Genomic DNA, 15,774 nt, shown 5'->3' on the forward strand with positions numbered 1-15,774 from the left:
TTTTTTTTTACTGAATTCAATTACGAAAGGTTACAGCTTTTCCTGCTTTCACTAATCCATTCAATCACGATTGACAATTACACACATTTAAAAGTATGTATCAGATTTTTCCCTTCCCCTTACTTTGCATGTTTAAGGATCCTCTGTTAGAGGATCCTAAAAAATCGGCTTCCATTATAAGAACAACATCGTAACAACAACACATCCAGAAAATGTTCTGTCTGTCAAGATCATAGTCGTGGAGATTCTGAAGAAGTATCTCCCTCGTTCTTCTGATCAAGTCTCAGTCCTAGCCTTTGTACTGTGTGCCTAGAGCCCGCCTTTAGAAGACCAGACAGATCCTTTGTTAAGTGTGCTGCTTTGAGGCTGAGCCTGACCAGACAGCAACTTCAGACTGCGTTTGTGTGTTTGTGTGTGTGAGTGTTGCGAGCTGTCTTCAGTGCTGAATAGAGAGCTCATTAATAAGAAAAGAAGCATAGTGCAAGTGTGTTGGTAAAGGGACTCACACTCAAGTAAAGAAATGTACTCATAACACGAGTTAATTTGTTTGTTTTTTTTAGTTTTATTACTATTGAGAATTATAAAGGAATATGAATACTTGACATTACTCATATCCTGTCACTTCTTTTTTTAAGTATGTGTGCTCTAAAACAGTGATACTGATGCAGAGAGAGGCTAACACACAACAACCTGTGTTAGTTTTTAAAGACAAATATTGTGGATTCATATGCCTGGAATAAGCTGGTGTAGAAAATACTAACCTTTCAACCTACTCTTCAGACATCTTGGAAGCAAGACTCTGTACATAATATGGATCACCTACACATTAAACCTTATGGAAGCTGCTCAGACATGGAAATTCATGCCGTGAAGCTCCCAGTGCACAGTTCTCATGCTGATGTTAATACCAGAGGAATCATTGTTGCAACAATGCCATCCTAATCATAACAATACCAATAATAAAAACAATAATCAGTTCTTTCACAGATGTTTGTAAAGGCAGATTGAATGACTGGGTACTTGATGTTTTATACCTGTTGCAATGGGACAGAAAATACCTGAATTCATAGATTAACAGGTGTGGCTCAGTAATTTTGTCTAATCTATAGTTTTCTAGATAAAGTTATAATTTACATAATCCATTTGAAATATGATTCTGAAAGTAAATATATTATCTCCCTGAATTAGCTGGTCTTCTGTATGGCAGAGGGATCTATTTCCTGGGTAAGGAGTGAAGGAACAAAGCTTGGTTTTCCAATCCGTATTTTATTGGATCCAGTTAGATTTAACATACAATCATGATCTTTAAAATGGAATGCTGATTTCAGTGCAAATAAATGGAAAATTAATTGCAAATCTCTTCTATATTTTGACCTATATGTTATTAAGAATAATAAAAATAGTGTTTATTCTTTTAATTTTAAATTGATATCAGTTTAACTCAGTCAGGAGCACAGACTAAAAAAAGTGCCATCAACAAAGCATCTGGTTGAACATCTCACAACAAGTTAACTGAGAGCAGGTCAGTAACATGATGTGGAGCGTACCGGAACGTCGTCCTAGAAGTGTCTGTAGGGTGGGAAAACTCTGTGAAAGACTGATAGGACAAACAGTTCAAACAGTTTATCAGAGGTATGCAGAGGTATATAAAATAATTTAAAGTTTCAGGAAATTCAGAGAAATCCTGCAAGCACGGTGTGCAACAGATAACCTAACATTAGAGGGAAATCATTCACAGGTGGATGCAATAGCTATCATACACGTTTGACAATGTGGAAGTCAACCATAGAAGTTCCATCCATTCGCTTCTGCTTATCCTTTTCAGGGTCGTGGGGGGTGCTGGAGCCTATCCCAGCCATCTTTGGCAAGAGGCAGTGTACACCCTGGACAGGTCGCCATACTGTCGCAGGGCTAACACATATACACAAGCATTCACATCTATGGGCAATTTAGAGTTTCCAATTAACCTATCCCCACTAACTCCATGTCTTTGGACTGTGGGGGGAAGCCGAAGTACCCAGGGAGAACCCACGCAAACACGGGGAGAACATACAAACTCCACACAGAAAGACCCCATCCTGATGGTGGAACTGAACTCCGGACCTTCTTGCTGTGAGGCAACAGTGCTAACCGCCGTGCCACCCAACCTTAGAAGTTTTTATTACTTAATATTACAAGTAATGTTATTTGTTTTAGTCAAATACACTTCACACTGGTTATCCAGTTCTCAAGTACAGCTCCAAAAACCTTATTGTTTTTGTTGACTGAGATTTTGTAACAGGTTATCTGCTGTTCAGAAGGTCATTGGTTTGTTCCCCAGCTCTAGCAACCCTATGCTGAAGTGTCCTTGCTCAAGGTACTCAAACCCAGTTACCCTCTAATGGATCAACGCATTCAAAAGTGTCTGTGGATGCAGCTTGCAGTGTAAAAAGTGCTCTGAGTGATAGATGAGATTAAAAATGTGTTAAAAAATAAAATCCATTTATCATGATCTAAACTATTAGAGCGTAGGACACAGAGAACATTTACAACTCACTGGTCTCAGGATCACCTCTGAAAACAGATGTAAGTGTTCAGGTAATTACAAACCCAAGTTGAGACTCTTTCATGTAAATAAAATAAATGCACCCAGTGTAAACATTTGGCTCGTCATGTAAAGAAAAATATGACAAAGGAGGCCCTAAACTATTGGTGTGAAATTCAACGTATATTAAAAAAGAAGAAGATATAACTGTTTTCATATTTACACTAGTATATTAAACAATTTCCAAATCATCTTTTTGTGCATTAATGAAAGAAAGGCATGTTGTACACTAATAAACAGAAAAAGTCACTGCGATGTTGGACTCCAGAGACTCAAAGTCAAAAATATTTAATCACAGATGACGGATAAGCCGAAGCGAATCGGTACACTATTTAACCTTTTTCCTGGCCTGTATGCTCAGATGGGCTCTAACATATTTTCCCCGTCACCACCTGCAGCAGCATGTGAAATGGACATGATTCATTGCTCACTAAATGTAACAACATCAGCTGTCATATCTCGCCGGCAGGCATATGGCGGGCTATAGCAGCAGGCGGGACTTGGACAGAGATATGGTAGTGATGCATAAGGCTAAAACAGGTAGAATGATGGGAGGTGTGCATGAGGCTAGCACACGCAACAGAAGAGGAATTAAAGCAGACAAACCGCTTTGGTCATTTGTGACTTTGTTTCTTTTTGGGTTCAGATGACTTTAAAACTACAATTCCCAGGAGACTCTGCAGTAGTTGCTGTATGTGAGATGGCTGAATGCCACTGTTTTAAGTTGCTGGATGTTCCATCAGTTTTATTAAAAGCCTCCTAGCAGCACAGTTCAAGTACACGGAGAGTAATAGTCATTAGACAGGCTCAGTTCTATGTCTTTAACACTGATGGGATTTACATGTCTATTTTAGCGTGGAAAGGTTCCAGCTATTAGTTAGTGAGCCAACGATAAATAAAGACTTTTACTTCTAAGCCTTGCTAAAGCCTTTTCTTTGTTTTCCTAATTTAATGTCCAGAAGAGAGGATAACACAAAGGCTTTGGCTAAAGGTGCAGCAGAGCGTGATGCTAATGCTCCTGAAGATCAGACAGGGACCGTAACAGCTGAATGCTAAAGCTATAGGGAACGGCAGTACACACATCTATGCTTTTTTGACCCAGATATTTATGGTTATGCTAAGTTCCACAAGGCAAAGTTTCAAAATCCTAACTTTAGTGTAACCCGTGGACGCGATTGGGTTTGTCTTGCATTCATCTTTCGGCAGGACCTCTCCAAGGCTTATAAATGCATTTCTATTAAATTGGGCTGAGCAGACAGGCTTCATTGCCAAAGAGCACTTGATTCGATTTCAGGGGGTGTTCTGGATCTCGGATTTCCGCCATCAGATGGTAATCCTTTTTTTAGCCATAACAAAGATAAAGACTTGACTCTAAATCCTTAGGGTGTGTTTGCAGTTCGAGGTTGTGTGAGAGCAGAGCGGAGTGTTTCCACGTGTGTTTTGGCGTGCCCATCCCCCAATCACGCACACGGATTTCCAATCTGACATTAAACCACAGTTTCTCTTACAGTTCACCTTTTATTAGTTTGTAATTTGGGGTTTTGTGCTCTTTTATTAAACGCCTCAAGATGCTGATTTTTTTGTCCTTCTTGTTTGAGAAAAAGCAGTGAACAAATTAATTTTAAAAAAGCGGGAGAAAGAAAAACATAGTAAATTTCCTCCTATCTTGCTTATTGATTTGTCTTCCCAGAGCTGCCACAGTGTGGTGCCCGCTTGGAGACAGCGTGGCTCGTTTCCCAGCAAGTGGTTTCCATAGCGACGGGTAGCCACGTAGTCATGGCGGCCGTTTAGGCCAGGGCAGTGGCTGAAGGGAGGCGAGGGGTGGAGTGGGGTGGGGTGTGGTGTGTAGATGGCAGACTATTAATAGAGCTTATGGGGAGCCAGCTGCAGAAAGCCTCAGCCTCATGGCACCTCGTCAGACATCCAGTCACACACGTTTTGGTCTGTGTTTTTCAGAGTGTAGAAGTGTGCATTGCCCTGTATGTGTTTGTGTGTGGTCAGCCTGTGTACCGTGTGTGAGTAGCACACTGCAGTATGCTTGTTTCTGTCTCTTGGATTTACGTCAACATCTTTGTGACATCACTGTTGGTACCGTTGAGCAAATATGGTCAAACTTACTGAAGAAGACCAAGCATAACTTTTTGTAGGCGTTGCAAACATCACCCAAATAACTTCAATAAGTGTGTACATTTGTTTTTGTAAAAGTCACTTACTGTATTTAAAAAAATGCTATTTTGCAGTTTAAATCATTTTCAAATTGTCCTAACAAGCCAAAGCGATAACATGTCAGATTAGTGTCACAATGATTAGTCTAGGGCCACTGCAGATTCCACAAAATTAAATTAAAATCTGTAATGTATGCTTTATTTCTGCAATTACCATGTTCGAGTGTGCATGTCTGTGGGAATGAAATGGCTGAAATGTATCACAGAAATAAAGTGATTGTGAAATGGTATGTCTGCTAACTTTAAATATGGTTAAAGCGGCATAAATATTGTTTTTCCTGATACTTGAGTGCCACTTTTGGGTCATCATTTGGATTGAACAAAGTCTAAATGAACAGAATCAACTTCCTGGGATTTCCTTACCTCGATGACTGAGCATGACCAACTCAGTTCCTTGGGTTTGAATCCTGCCTAGGACCTTTAAGTTTGCATGTTCTCCCTGGGTCTGCATGAGTGCTCACTGGCCGCTAGGGCTTCGTTCCAGAGTCCAAAAACACAGGGTTAGGTTAATTGGTGATTCTAAATTGCCCATAGTTATAAATGTGAATGTAAATAGGCTGTCTCTGACTTTTAGCACTGAGGCAAACTAGTGACTTGTGCAGGGTGTACCATGCCCCTCACCTTTAAGATGTGGAATATGCTTCAGTCCCCCCTCGACCATGAATTTCAATGCAGAAGAAAATGGATGGATAAAATGTGTTATCCATTTTGCTATATAAACTTGTAAGTCGACATTTGGAAATTCTACTTCAGCCAATAGTTCCTACTCCTAATCGTCTCCTTTCCTTCTCTGTCCTCTACTGTATAGGTATTGCCTCTATGACAGTTCCCGTGTACATCGCTGAGGCCTCTCCACCCCACCTAAGGGGTCAGCTAGTCACCGTTAACACCCTCTTCATCACGGGGGGGCAGTTCACAGCCAGCCTCATCGACGGAGCCTTCAGCTATCTGCGCCATGACGGTTGGAGGTCAGACACACACTCGTGAACTTTTCACATACACCTTTCACCCCCAGTGGTTATCGAACCATCGTTTGAAACACTCGACATTCACAAGTTGTCAGCCAATAATAACGCTCATTCCTGAAACTCAGTCCAAGGTCAGTTTTCCCACTTTTCCCCTACTTTTCCAACCATTCTAGTGGCCATTTAAAAAAAATACAGGGTTAAGGAATTCACTCTTCAAACCCCAAAGCTACATCCAAGCTCCACCTTTCAGTGCACGCAAAATGTGTTATAGCACCTTCCACACCGCAATTTATATCTCAACAGAAAAAAGAATACAGAAGCAGAACTTTTACACTTCTCACAGGATGTAAACAGCGCCGCCTTCGTTAATGATAGTCATATAATCAGATATGATAGCATCGTCTCTTTTTTGGCTTCTTAGCGTATGAAATGCCAGAAAATCTTTTCATTCCGGCTCAAACCCTCATTCAAAATGTCAACACAAGCACGGGTCAGTCTTTAGCATTTACCGGGAGCAGCTGTGCTGTATATTGGAGCGATACTCTTGTTTTCTCTTTCTTCTGTTCGTGTCCTTTCCTCGTGTCACGCTGAATGCAGCTTCACGGTCTTCTGAGTCTTTGAGCGGCGAGCTGCGAGATACTGTTGATAAGAATTGGCCGTTTTGAAAGGATTTGCCTCGGCTGCAGTTCTGATAGACACGAAGGAGATTATTTGGCGAGCCTTAGATTGGTGTGATTAATAATGATAATGGAAAACTGATTGAGTTAAGATTACAGATGTTCTCAGATTGACGTCGTTGCCTTCGCAGAAGAAGAAAAACCTTGTACTTCTGGCTGTTTACTGCAGTCTCTAGCAATTTGTCATTATTACAGCCTCCTTTTACCCTGTGTACTTTTCTTATATCCTCCTATTCTTTGCCTTACTGGCACATAACATGTTATGCTTGCAGAGCAATCCTGCAGTTTTTTACACTTCAGTGCAGCATAGTGTGCCTTTGATAGGGTAAACTAATTATGCAGTGATATTAGATAGTGACGCTTTATTGTTTTGATTTTCTTTCTCAAGCAAGGCTTCTAGCAAGTGGAACTTTATCTCTAATGTGCAGCGATTAATCGAAATGCTTAATCTACATGTTAAGGTTATTTTAAGCAGAGGAATCTGAAAAAAGCCTTGACATTTTCCCCAGTGTTTAATTTTAATGAAGTACACCACGTGTTGCTTGCTGAACTTGTCAGCATAAAGTGAATGCAGGGGAGCGTTGCTGAAACCTGATTGTTCTTGCATATGCAGTTGAATTTTGCACATCAAACCTTTTCAACCTTTTCAAACCCTTCATTAGTCAAAAGCTAACAAACAAACAAAAATAAAAACAGCATTTCTGTGATCATAATTAGTCTCACTCCATGTGTTCCTTCTCTCCTCTCGCAGGTACATGTTGGGTCTGTCTGTGCTCCCCGCTGTGCTCCAGTTCATGGGATTCCTCTTCCTGCCAGAGAGCCCTCGCTGGTTAATTCAGCGTGGGCTGACCCAGAAGGCCCGCCGCGTGCTCAGTCAGATCCGAGGCAACCAGAACATAGACGAGGAGTACGACAGCATCAAAAACAGCATCGAGGAAGAAGAGAAGGACAGCGGAGGAGGTGAGGGGAGGAGTCTTTTTTCCTGAGCCCTGTGTTTCTGCAAAAAAAATCAGCCCGCATGAGCAGCATAATGTTTTTGTCCTCCTTTTGTTGATTAACAAATCAACAAAGCAACTTGTTCGGATTGTAACAATGCTCCAGATCCAGTGTGCTTGTACCAGGGAAGGAGAAGAGAAAAAAAATCATGGAAAAAGTATATTTTTACTGCAGGTGTGATTGGATCACCAAAAATAAGCCGCAGTTAAAGGTTAGCTTGCTTTAACTCGCATAAGCAGCATGTGATTAATTGCTGCGGTTAAAACTGCACACACGCAGTTTCCATAAACACAAAATCTACCCTTTCATAAAATGATTAAGCACATGCTGTTGTGCATTTCACCACAAAGCCTGGCTCACATACGAACAGTTTCAGTGTAGTTGCTGATTTCCATGAAATGTACACTCGTTTCAAAGAGCACATCACAGCTATGTTAACACCTCACATCTGATAGAGTCACAGCCCAGAGCCTTGAAGGCAGCGTCTTCCTTTCCAATCATTCTAATGTGATCTCAGTGAGCCTGATGTGACTGTTTATGCTCTGCTCCTGCTGCGTGATGAAGTCCTTTTCTGCTTAAAGAACAATAGTTGCCCCGTTGCGTGCCCTTGACTCCTACGGCGCTGGTGGTGACCTGCCAGTCAAACAGCGCGAGCTGTAACGTGGCATTATACATCTGATGATTCTGTTGACACAATTTGAGTTTCTGAAGGGGGAGTTCTTATCTTTTGTCTGTCCTTGCGTAATGGGGTTTGGTGTTCAAGATCATTTTCATCACTTCCTTTACTAAATTAAATGAATGCTTCATTATTGACAGTATTTGGAGCGGCTTTGTGCTAAATAAAAAGAACTGGGCGTAGGTTGTCTCTTTTGTTTCAACAGTGCTCTGAAAATGTCACAGATTACTTTTTCTTTTAATTTCGACATCCTGTGCTTCACACTGAGATTATTGAACACTGCAAATAGAGATCTCAGGTAGAAAGGGAGCTGAAGGGAGACAAGGAAAAGGCAGAGAAAATGCTTCCTTCTTCACGGTCAATTATTGTGTGAGCTGACCTTTGCTCGACCACATCATAAAAGGCTCTGCCGGCGTGAGCCGACAATATTGGACTAGGTTGGCAGAATGGGGCTGACTGAGCTTCATTAGCTAATATTTTGGCAATCAATACATTTGCTGTGTTCAATGCCTGTGTGTAATGGACAGTCACTGCGTGAGCCTGCAAATCATTTTCCCAAAATTTCTTTTTAAATCTTACTCAAACCGGGCTATGGTTACACAGTCTCTTAATGCATGCATGCACACGCACAAATAAAACAATGTTTATTCACTTTTATCTCACTGTTTATATGCACTCTGCTCTTTCTTTAGTTTTTTGGTGTGTGTGTGTGTGTGTGTGTGTGTGTGTGTGTGTGTGTGTGTGTGTGTGTGTGTGTGTGTGTGTGTCTCTGTGTGTGTGTGTGTGTGTGTGTGTGTGTGTCTGCATGAGAGAGACACAAATGCACCGGAAAAACTCTTGTTGTTTCCCCACAGCAAGAGTAGTCAGTTTCAGTGGCATGCACAAGACTGTTAGTGATGTGGTAAGCCCAGACCATCAAGTGTGCATGAAATTTGATTTGTAGGAACTGCAAAAAAAAGGCTGGCCATACAAAATCTCGATTTAGACAAATCTCTACTTTGAATCCAGGGACTGAATCAGCTTCCATTGGGAAGAAAGAATACCACTGCTATTACTTGGCAATAAGCTTTACCGTTGATTTTAATGGCCAGATGTAAGACAACAAAGATGGTTGGTTTTATGCCAAGCTTTAGAGCTTTTAAAAAAATAAAAAGCAGCCAGAAGCAGAGCACGGGGTGAGGAGGTGGTTTTAAGGGCTTTTTGTAAAAGTCTTTGAGGTGCAGATGGCACAGAGAGAGAGCCAAGGGTCGACTGAAGGCAGCTTCCCAGACAGACTGCTACCAAAACAGGTTGGCAGTGCGGTAAAGGAGCAAAGAATGACAGTGGCAAATTTGTGCTGCTGGTGAATAAGACTGGGAATGCACTGGGTGTTTGTCTCTGTGCACAGTTTTATTGTGTCGTTTTGCACAGCTTCAAGTCTTTTGTTTTCAAAATTCACCAGATGCTCCTCTGTCTGACTTCCTGCCCTCCTCATCTGCTCCATGCAGTATGAGGCAAATTTTGTTCAAAAGTAGAATGGACATGTACCATTTGCAACACAACTTCTCCTCCTGGGACTTTTCTGAAATGTGCTACAGAGCATCTGGTGGAATCACAAGCACTGACTTGAGTTACTACGGCCAAAGCCACTACCCTTGGTTGGATTTAGGGAGGAGATGAAGCCAGCAGCCTAGCTGTTAAAGGGCACTGTTACTAGGTGTAGATTAGGAAATGATTAGCAAGTATTTCATAACATAAAGATACACTATGGACAAAAGTACTAGGCCACCTACACATTACACCTACATGACCGGCTCAGCTAGTTTTATTGTCATACACAGTAAAGAAACATGTTTTCCTGAACAATGCGATTCTTCCTTCTGAAAAAAATATAAAAATGATAAGAAAAATAAACCATAATTTAAAAACTATATACAACAGTTCTAAAGAAACATACACACAATATAAATAAAATAAAAGAATCTAGCTGCAATAAGCTACGATTACTGTGCACTTCAGAATGCTACATCAGCTGTATGTGCCGTAGACGGAACTCTGCGATAGTAAATACTCTGCAGAGAGGGCAGTGGAGTCCTAATGATCTCTTTATCAGTCTTCACCACACTCTGCAGGCATTTGCAGTCCAAAGCATTGGCGTTGCCATGCCACACTATGATGTAGCTGGTCAAAAAGCTCTCAGCTATGCAGCTGCAGAAGCTGAAGAATGCCGAACTTCCACAGCTCCTGAGAAAATACAGTTACTGTTGAGCCCTCTTAACCAGCTGTGTGCTGTTAAATGTCCGGGTGAGGTCCTCACTGATGTAGACGCCCATGTATTTAAAGCTGCTCACCCTCTCCACTTAAAGCTCCCGGATGAAAACTGGCCAGTAGGGTCTCCTCTTCTTCCTCATGTCTGCTATCATGTCCTCTATCATCTCCACACTATCAGACCTCTTGATTAAGTCAGAGTTGCCTCAGCAGGAGTTCAGAATTTGGGTTGTCATATGAAACATCAACATAAGTTCAACTTCACTACAAAAAAACGACCAGAACTTTGAATCTCTAATTCTGTAACATCGGGTAAATTGGCATTAAAATAACAGAATATACAAACAACAGACTGTGACTATAGTTATGTCCAGTGTTGGTCAAGTTACTTGAAAAAACTAATCAGTAACTAATTACCGATTAATTCCCCAAAAAAGTAATCCCGTTACTTTACTGATTACTTATTTTCAAAAGTAATTAATTACTTAGTTACTTAGTTACTTTTTAAAAACACGATTTACAACCTGAATAGGTGATAAAGCGATAGATCTTTCAGCCCAATTCTACTTTTTCTGCATAATCCATCATACAAAATGTAATCAAATGGAAAAGTCCCTTTTTAAAACTTGTTTTATTAGTTTTAATCTTTTAACTTTATGCATCAAGCAAAAATTTAATTATATGCAACATTCTCTGACTGGAAGAAAATTGTTTAACATTTAAACTTATTTTCTGCACATTCCAGCACATAAAATATTTTTTTTTTTATGTTTACACTCACTCTTTCAAATAGATGCAAGTAAAACACAGCAGAAAATAAAGAAAAAGTCAAAGACTAGCGGTCCTGTTGCTCTATTTTCACCTGTAAAACAGGAGCAGGGTAGGCGGAGGTTTACCCTGTTGCAGGTGTGCCGCAGCGGTCAGTTGAAGAATCCGCGAGTTTCTCTGTGAGTTTCCCATTACATCGTAGCGCACTCGGTGCTTGCTTGGAATTTTAGGGGGTTTTTTTCGCTGTAAAAAGAAGTTTTCTTCCCACGCACAACGTACACTAATGTTTTTGTCACTTTTTATGGAATCAAACTCAAAATAAGGTCAGTACTTCCACGCTTTAAACGCTGCACGCTCATACTCTCTCCCGCACTCGATATATGATCCACTGTTGATCTGCACACAGCTGTTGTCACGAACGTCGCACTCGCTTACGTCACTGTCGTGAGACATTCTCACAAAAAAATCACGGTTTTAGTAACGCAGCGTTCCTACGGGAAAGTAACGGTAATCTAATTACCGTTTTTGCAATAGTAATCCCTTACTTTGCTCGTTACCTGAAAAAAGTAATCAGATTACAAGTAACGCGTTACTGCCCATCTCTGGTTATGTCCTGCTAACAGTAACCTAGACGTGGTGACCGTGGTTCAGAGGGTTGGGAAGCTACCACCTACTGGTGATGGTTAGAGGGGCCGAAGGAGCGATATGGCAGCCTTGCTTCTGTCAGTCTGCCCCAGGGCAGACTTAATTTCGACATCCTGTGCTTTACACTGAGATTATTGAACACTGCAAATAGAGATCTCAGGTAGAAAGGGAGCTGAAGGGAGACAAGGAAAAGGCAGAGAAAATGCTTCCTTCTTCACGGTCAATTATTGTGTGAGCTGACCTTTGCTCGACCACATCATAAAAGGCTCTGCCGGCGTGAGCCGACAATATTGGACTAGGTTGGCAGAATGGGGCTGACTGAGCCGTAGTCGGTCAGCTGTGGCTACAACTGTAGCTTCCCTCCACCAGTGTGTGAATGTGAGAGTGAATGAATAGTGGAATTGTTAAGCGCTTTGAGGGTAAATGCAATCCATTATTAGTATTAGTCTGTTATGTATTTACAGTACCCAAATCTCAAATCTAATATATTTGAAAATAACCTACGAATATATTGGGCATGTGGTGTATGGCACAAGTTAATTTTATCTGGATGTTTTGATAGCATGGAGTTTTACTATAACATCTTACCTTTAAAAAGAACATCTCAATCTCTGTGCTGTTATATCTCTATGGCACGGCTAGTGTATGTTGCTCACTTCCATAATTATTGCAAGGCTGATCCACCATTGCTGTAAAAAAACAAGGTCCACTGGTGTGAATGGAGATGCCACAACTCTTTCATTCAGTGTCTCTGCACACCATGTACTCCATAGTTTGTAAAGCAGTGTACTGTAACTTTTTGCCACTTGGTGATGGAGTTGCCGTGGTTGCTTCCACTTTGCATTAATACCAATTACAGTTCATCATGGAATATCGGAGTGAAGAAATTTCACAAGCTGACTTCTTGCAATGGTGGAATTCTGTTCAGTGACCTCTTAGAACAACCCATTCTGTCACGTATGTTTGCAAAGCCAGACTGCATGACTTGCTGCTTGATTTTATACAGGGTATGAACGCTCAGGAGGATATTAGAGTGGATACACCTGGACACACAGCTGAAGAAAGTCTAACTAAAGAGACGGGGAAACAAAAGTGAACATAGTGCACACATGACGAGGGATAAAAAAAACAGGAAGTAACACTGAGACCAGGACTAAGACATATGAACTTGACAGAACTGCATTGGGATAAGACTGGGGAAACAGAAAGGTAAGCAAACATGGAAACAAGACTGACTTCCACAGGAGATACTGAGCACAAGACACAAAGGCGAGACTAGGACAAGGACAGAGGAACTAACATAATCAAACAAGCAAATCAAAGCTATCAAACAATGAATGATAAATATTGATACCAAAACCCAGAACCACTTGGAAATACTACACTCAAGACAAAATAATGCAGTGTTTTAACTCAAATGATCTCTCAAATCCTGAGAACAGAGAAAACTGAGAAAAATATGCTCACAAAAAGGGAAGAAATAAAGAATACAAAGAGAATCAGAGTGAAGACATTGCAAGCAATGTATGTATTCACTTCATTTAAAAGGAACAGTTCTTGCAAAGCAAAATTATATGTGCAAAGATAAGAGCTGGAACCATATGAGGGATAAAAGAAAAAGACATAAGTGTATAGCATATTAAACCGATTTGAAAACTTACATGAAGACACAAAAGCCCCTGAAGGTCACAGCAGATTGTGACACATTTGATTATTTAGAAACCACCACTTTATTAAAATAAACAGTGAAGATGTTATGGTCTGTATTTTTGTGGGTAAAGTGTTTCAGGTATGTGATGCCCAAAAAACACGTTTTTCTTAATGAAAACAGTGTCTTAAAACAACAGCTGAAACACTTCTGCGTCCATCTAACTACTTACAACTTGGAGATCATAAAATCACAAATATTTGCAGTATTTTTGATTTTTTTTAGCCGTGTTTTGATATACTGAGCCCAGAGAGCAGTGAAGGAAAGCAAAGAGCGCCCGTTTAGCGGGCAAGAGGAAAATCAAGTGAAAAGCTGAGAGAGCTGCAGAAGAAGAACGAGAGTATCAGGGAGGGAAAAAAGAGCTGGGGCTAAAGGAGAACAGAGGAAATTGGTTTCATCCTCCAGCTAATCAACCTTGACAGGAGAGTACACCATGTCTCTGGAAGGAGTGGCATCCATAGATCCCCTGGGTCCACATTGCGAGCAGTGAGGAAGAGCCTTTAATATCGTGCTCTCGCACAAATAATCACACACTGATGTACAAAAGCAGACACTCACACAAGCAGTGCCGTGTCTCTTCTTGTGGGACTCAGTGTGTGTCCAGCGGTTTCGTTTTCATTTCAGTGTCTCTCCTCCCCATCGCTATAACTCAGCTGTGCAGCAATCGCCAGTCACACAGCATGTAGGCACCCCACACTCCGGCTGCTTGTTACCTTGTAGCCAGCGGTTAACATTTGGGCTCAATGTGAAATATGTGTCATAAAGCCAACACCCAGACTTTTAGGAATGTTGTTGTTTCCGGTTTTGGTTTCTCCCCATTTCCAATCAGTGTGGTGGAAAAGAGAACAATGGTTCGGGTTTTTCGCTGCTACTGTGCACACAGTCCCCTCTTAATTTAGTTGTTAGGATGATAAAGATGGGTCTAGAGGGATTGAACTGGCAGGATGCCCATTGCACATAAAGTGAAACTGTTATAAAGAAATTCCAGATAATACAGTTGCTTTCTACAGAACTCACTCAGCATGTAGTCCTCCAACACACATACACTGAATCTCCCCACTCAGCATCAGCTTCTCCCTGAAAGTGCATGAACTAAACCAAAATAAAACTGACAACTGCAACATTTGCAGTAAGCTTGAGCTTATCTGGACTAGAAGATAAGCCTCCATAGATGGCTTCTGACAAGTCAATCCATTTTACCATTAAATGGATTTTTTTAATAAAGAAAATGAATGCCAGCAAAAGCAAATCTTAACAATTATACTGAGAGAAGCATAATAAATTATTTTAAAACAATGCAGTGTTCTTTGGGTCATACTTCTCATAATTATGCTATTGTATTTATTTTATTATTATTATTTATCTTTTTTTGCCTTAAATAGATAGCACACCAGTGAAGATAGACAGGGAAACAGGGAGAGAGAGAGGGGAAGACATGCATTGAAGGACCCGAGGGCTGGACTCAAACATGGGCGGCTGCACTCGGGCCATGTGGCATATGGCCGCTTGTTCACCCAATGAACCGAACTGACATCCCATATGGGAAGATTTTAATGTCTGCTCAACTTTTATTGGGAATTGTTAAATACAATCAGAGTCTCATATAACTTGTCAATCAAATGTGCCAAACTTGTGTCGTTTTAGTTCTAGTCCTAGTTGGTGGCTGACATTTTTGTCAGCCAAGGCTGTGAAAATCTTTTTGCGTGACATTATCATAAGCAGGCAAAAGGGTAGATGCAACACGACACATTATTTGACTTTCACTTCTCTGCTGAACTAAAAACAAATATTGCTCTTTTTTTCCACTTCAAATTCATTATAGGTTTTCTTTTTCGTGATTTTATAGCACATGTGCAGAAAGTCTTTCTTTTCCTGATGATTTGTAGCACTAATTGGTAAAAGCAGCTGTTATTTTGTTTTAAGGTTACTCACTAATCTAAGCTGAAGCACATTTTAATTCATGACCACCATCTGCACATCATTTCTTAGCTGCATCGCTAGTACCATTTGCAATTTAAATGCAGGGTCGACATATGACCTGTATACCATCTGTTGCTTAGCAACAAGACAGATGAAAAGAACAGAGAGATTGGTTGAGGCAAATGGATAGCTAACAAAATATGTTATTTTACAAAATAACAAATTAAAAATAATATAAAGAAAACATCTGGCTACTCAGTCTAGACTTAGGTGACTGACTGATGGGTTGGGTTGAAATTAGAGCCAGGACAGTCCAAGTTCAGTCATCTTGCCTGCCGATCACATTCCCTTTCAAAAGTC

General features: G+C 40.7%; 1 protein-coding gene across 1 annotated transcript in view; it reads left to right on the forward strand.

Annotated features, from left to right (window-relative positions):
* The window catches only part of LOC146369072 (proton myo-inositol cotransporter-like), an 88,538-nt gene that overhangs the window by 11,509 nt on the left and 61,255 nt on the right, over positions 1-15,774 (forward strand). Inside the window, exons 2-3 of the mRNA XM_084911045.1 lie at positions 5,618-5,777; positions 7,206-7,414. Coding sequence (XP_084767171.1) covers positions 5,618-5,777; positions 7,206-7,414 — 369 coding nt within the window. The remainder of the gene's footprint in view (positions 1-5,617; positions 5,778-7,205; positions 7,415-15,774) is intronic.

This window comes from Perissodus microlepis, chromosome 17, assembly GCF_051167445.1.
Source record: "Perissodus microlepis isolate ML-2025 ecotype Zambia chromosome 17, ASM5116744v1, whole genome shotgun sequence".
Classification (NCBI taxonomy): domain Eukaryota; kingdom Metazoa; phylum Chordata; class Actinopteri; order Cichliformes; family Cichlidae; genus Perissodus; species Perissodus microlepis.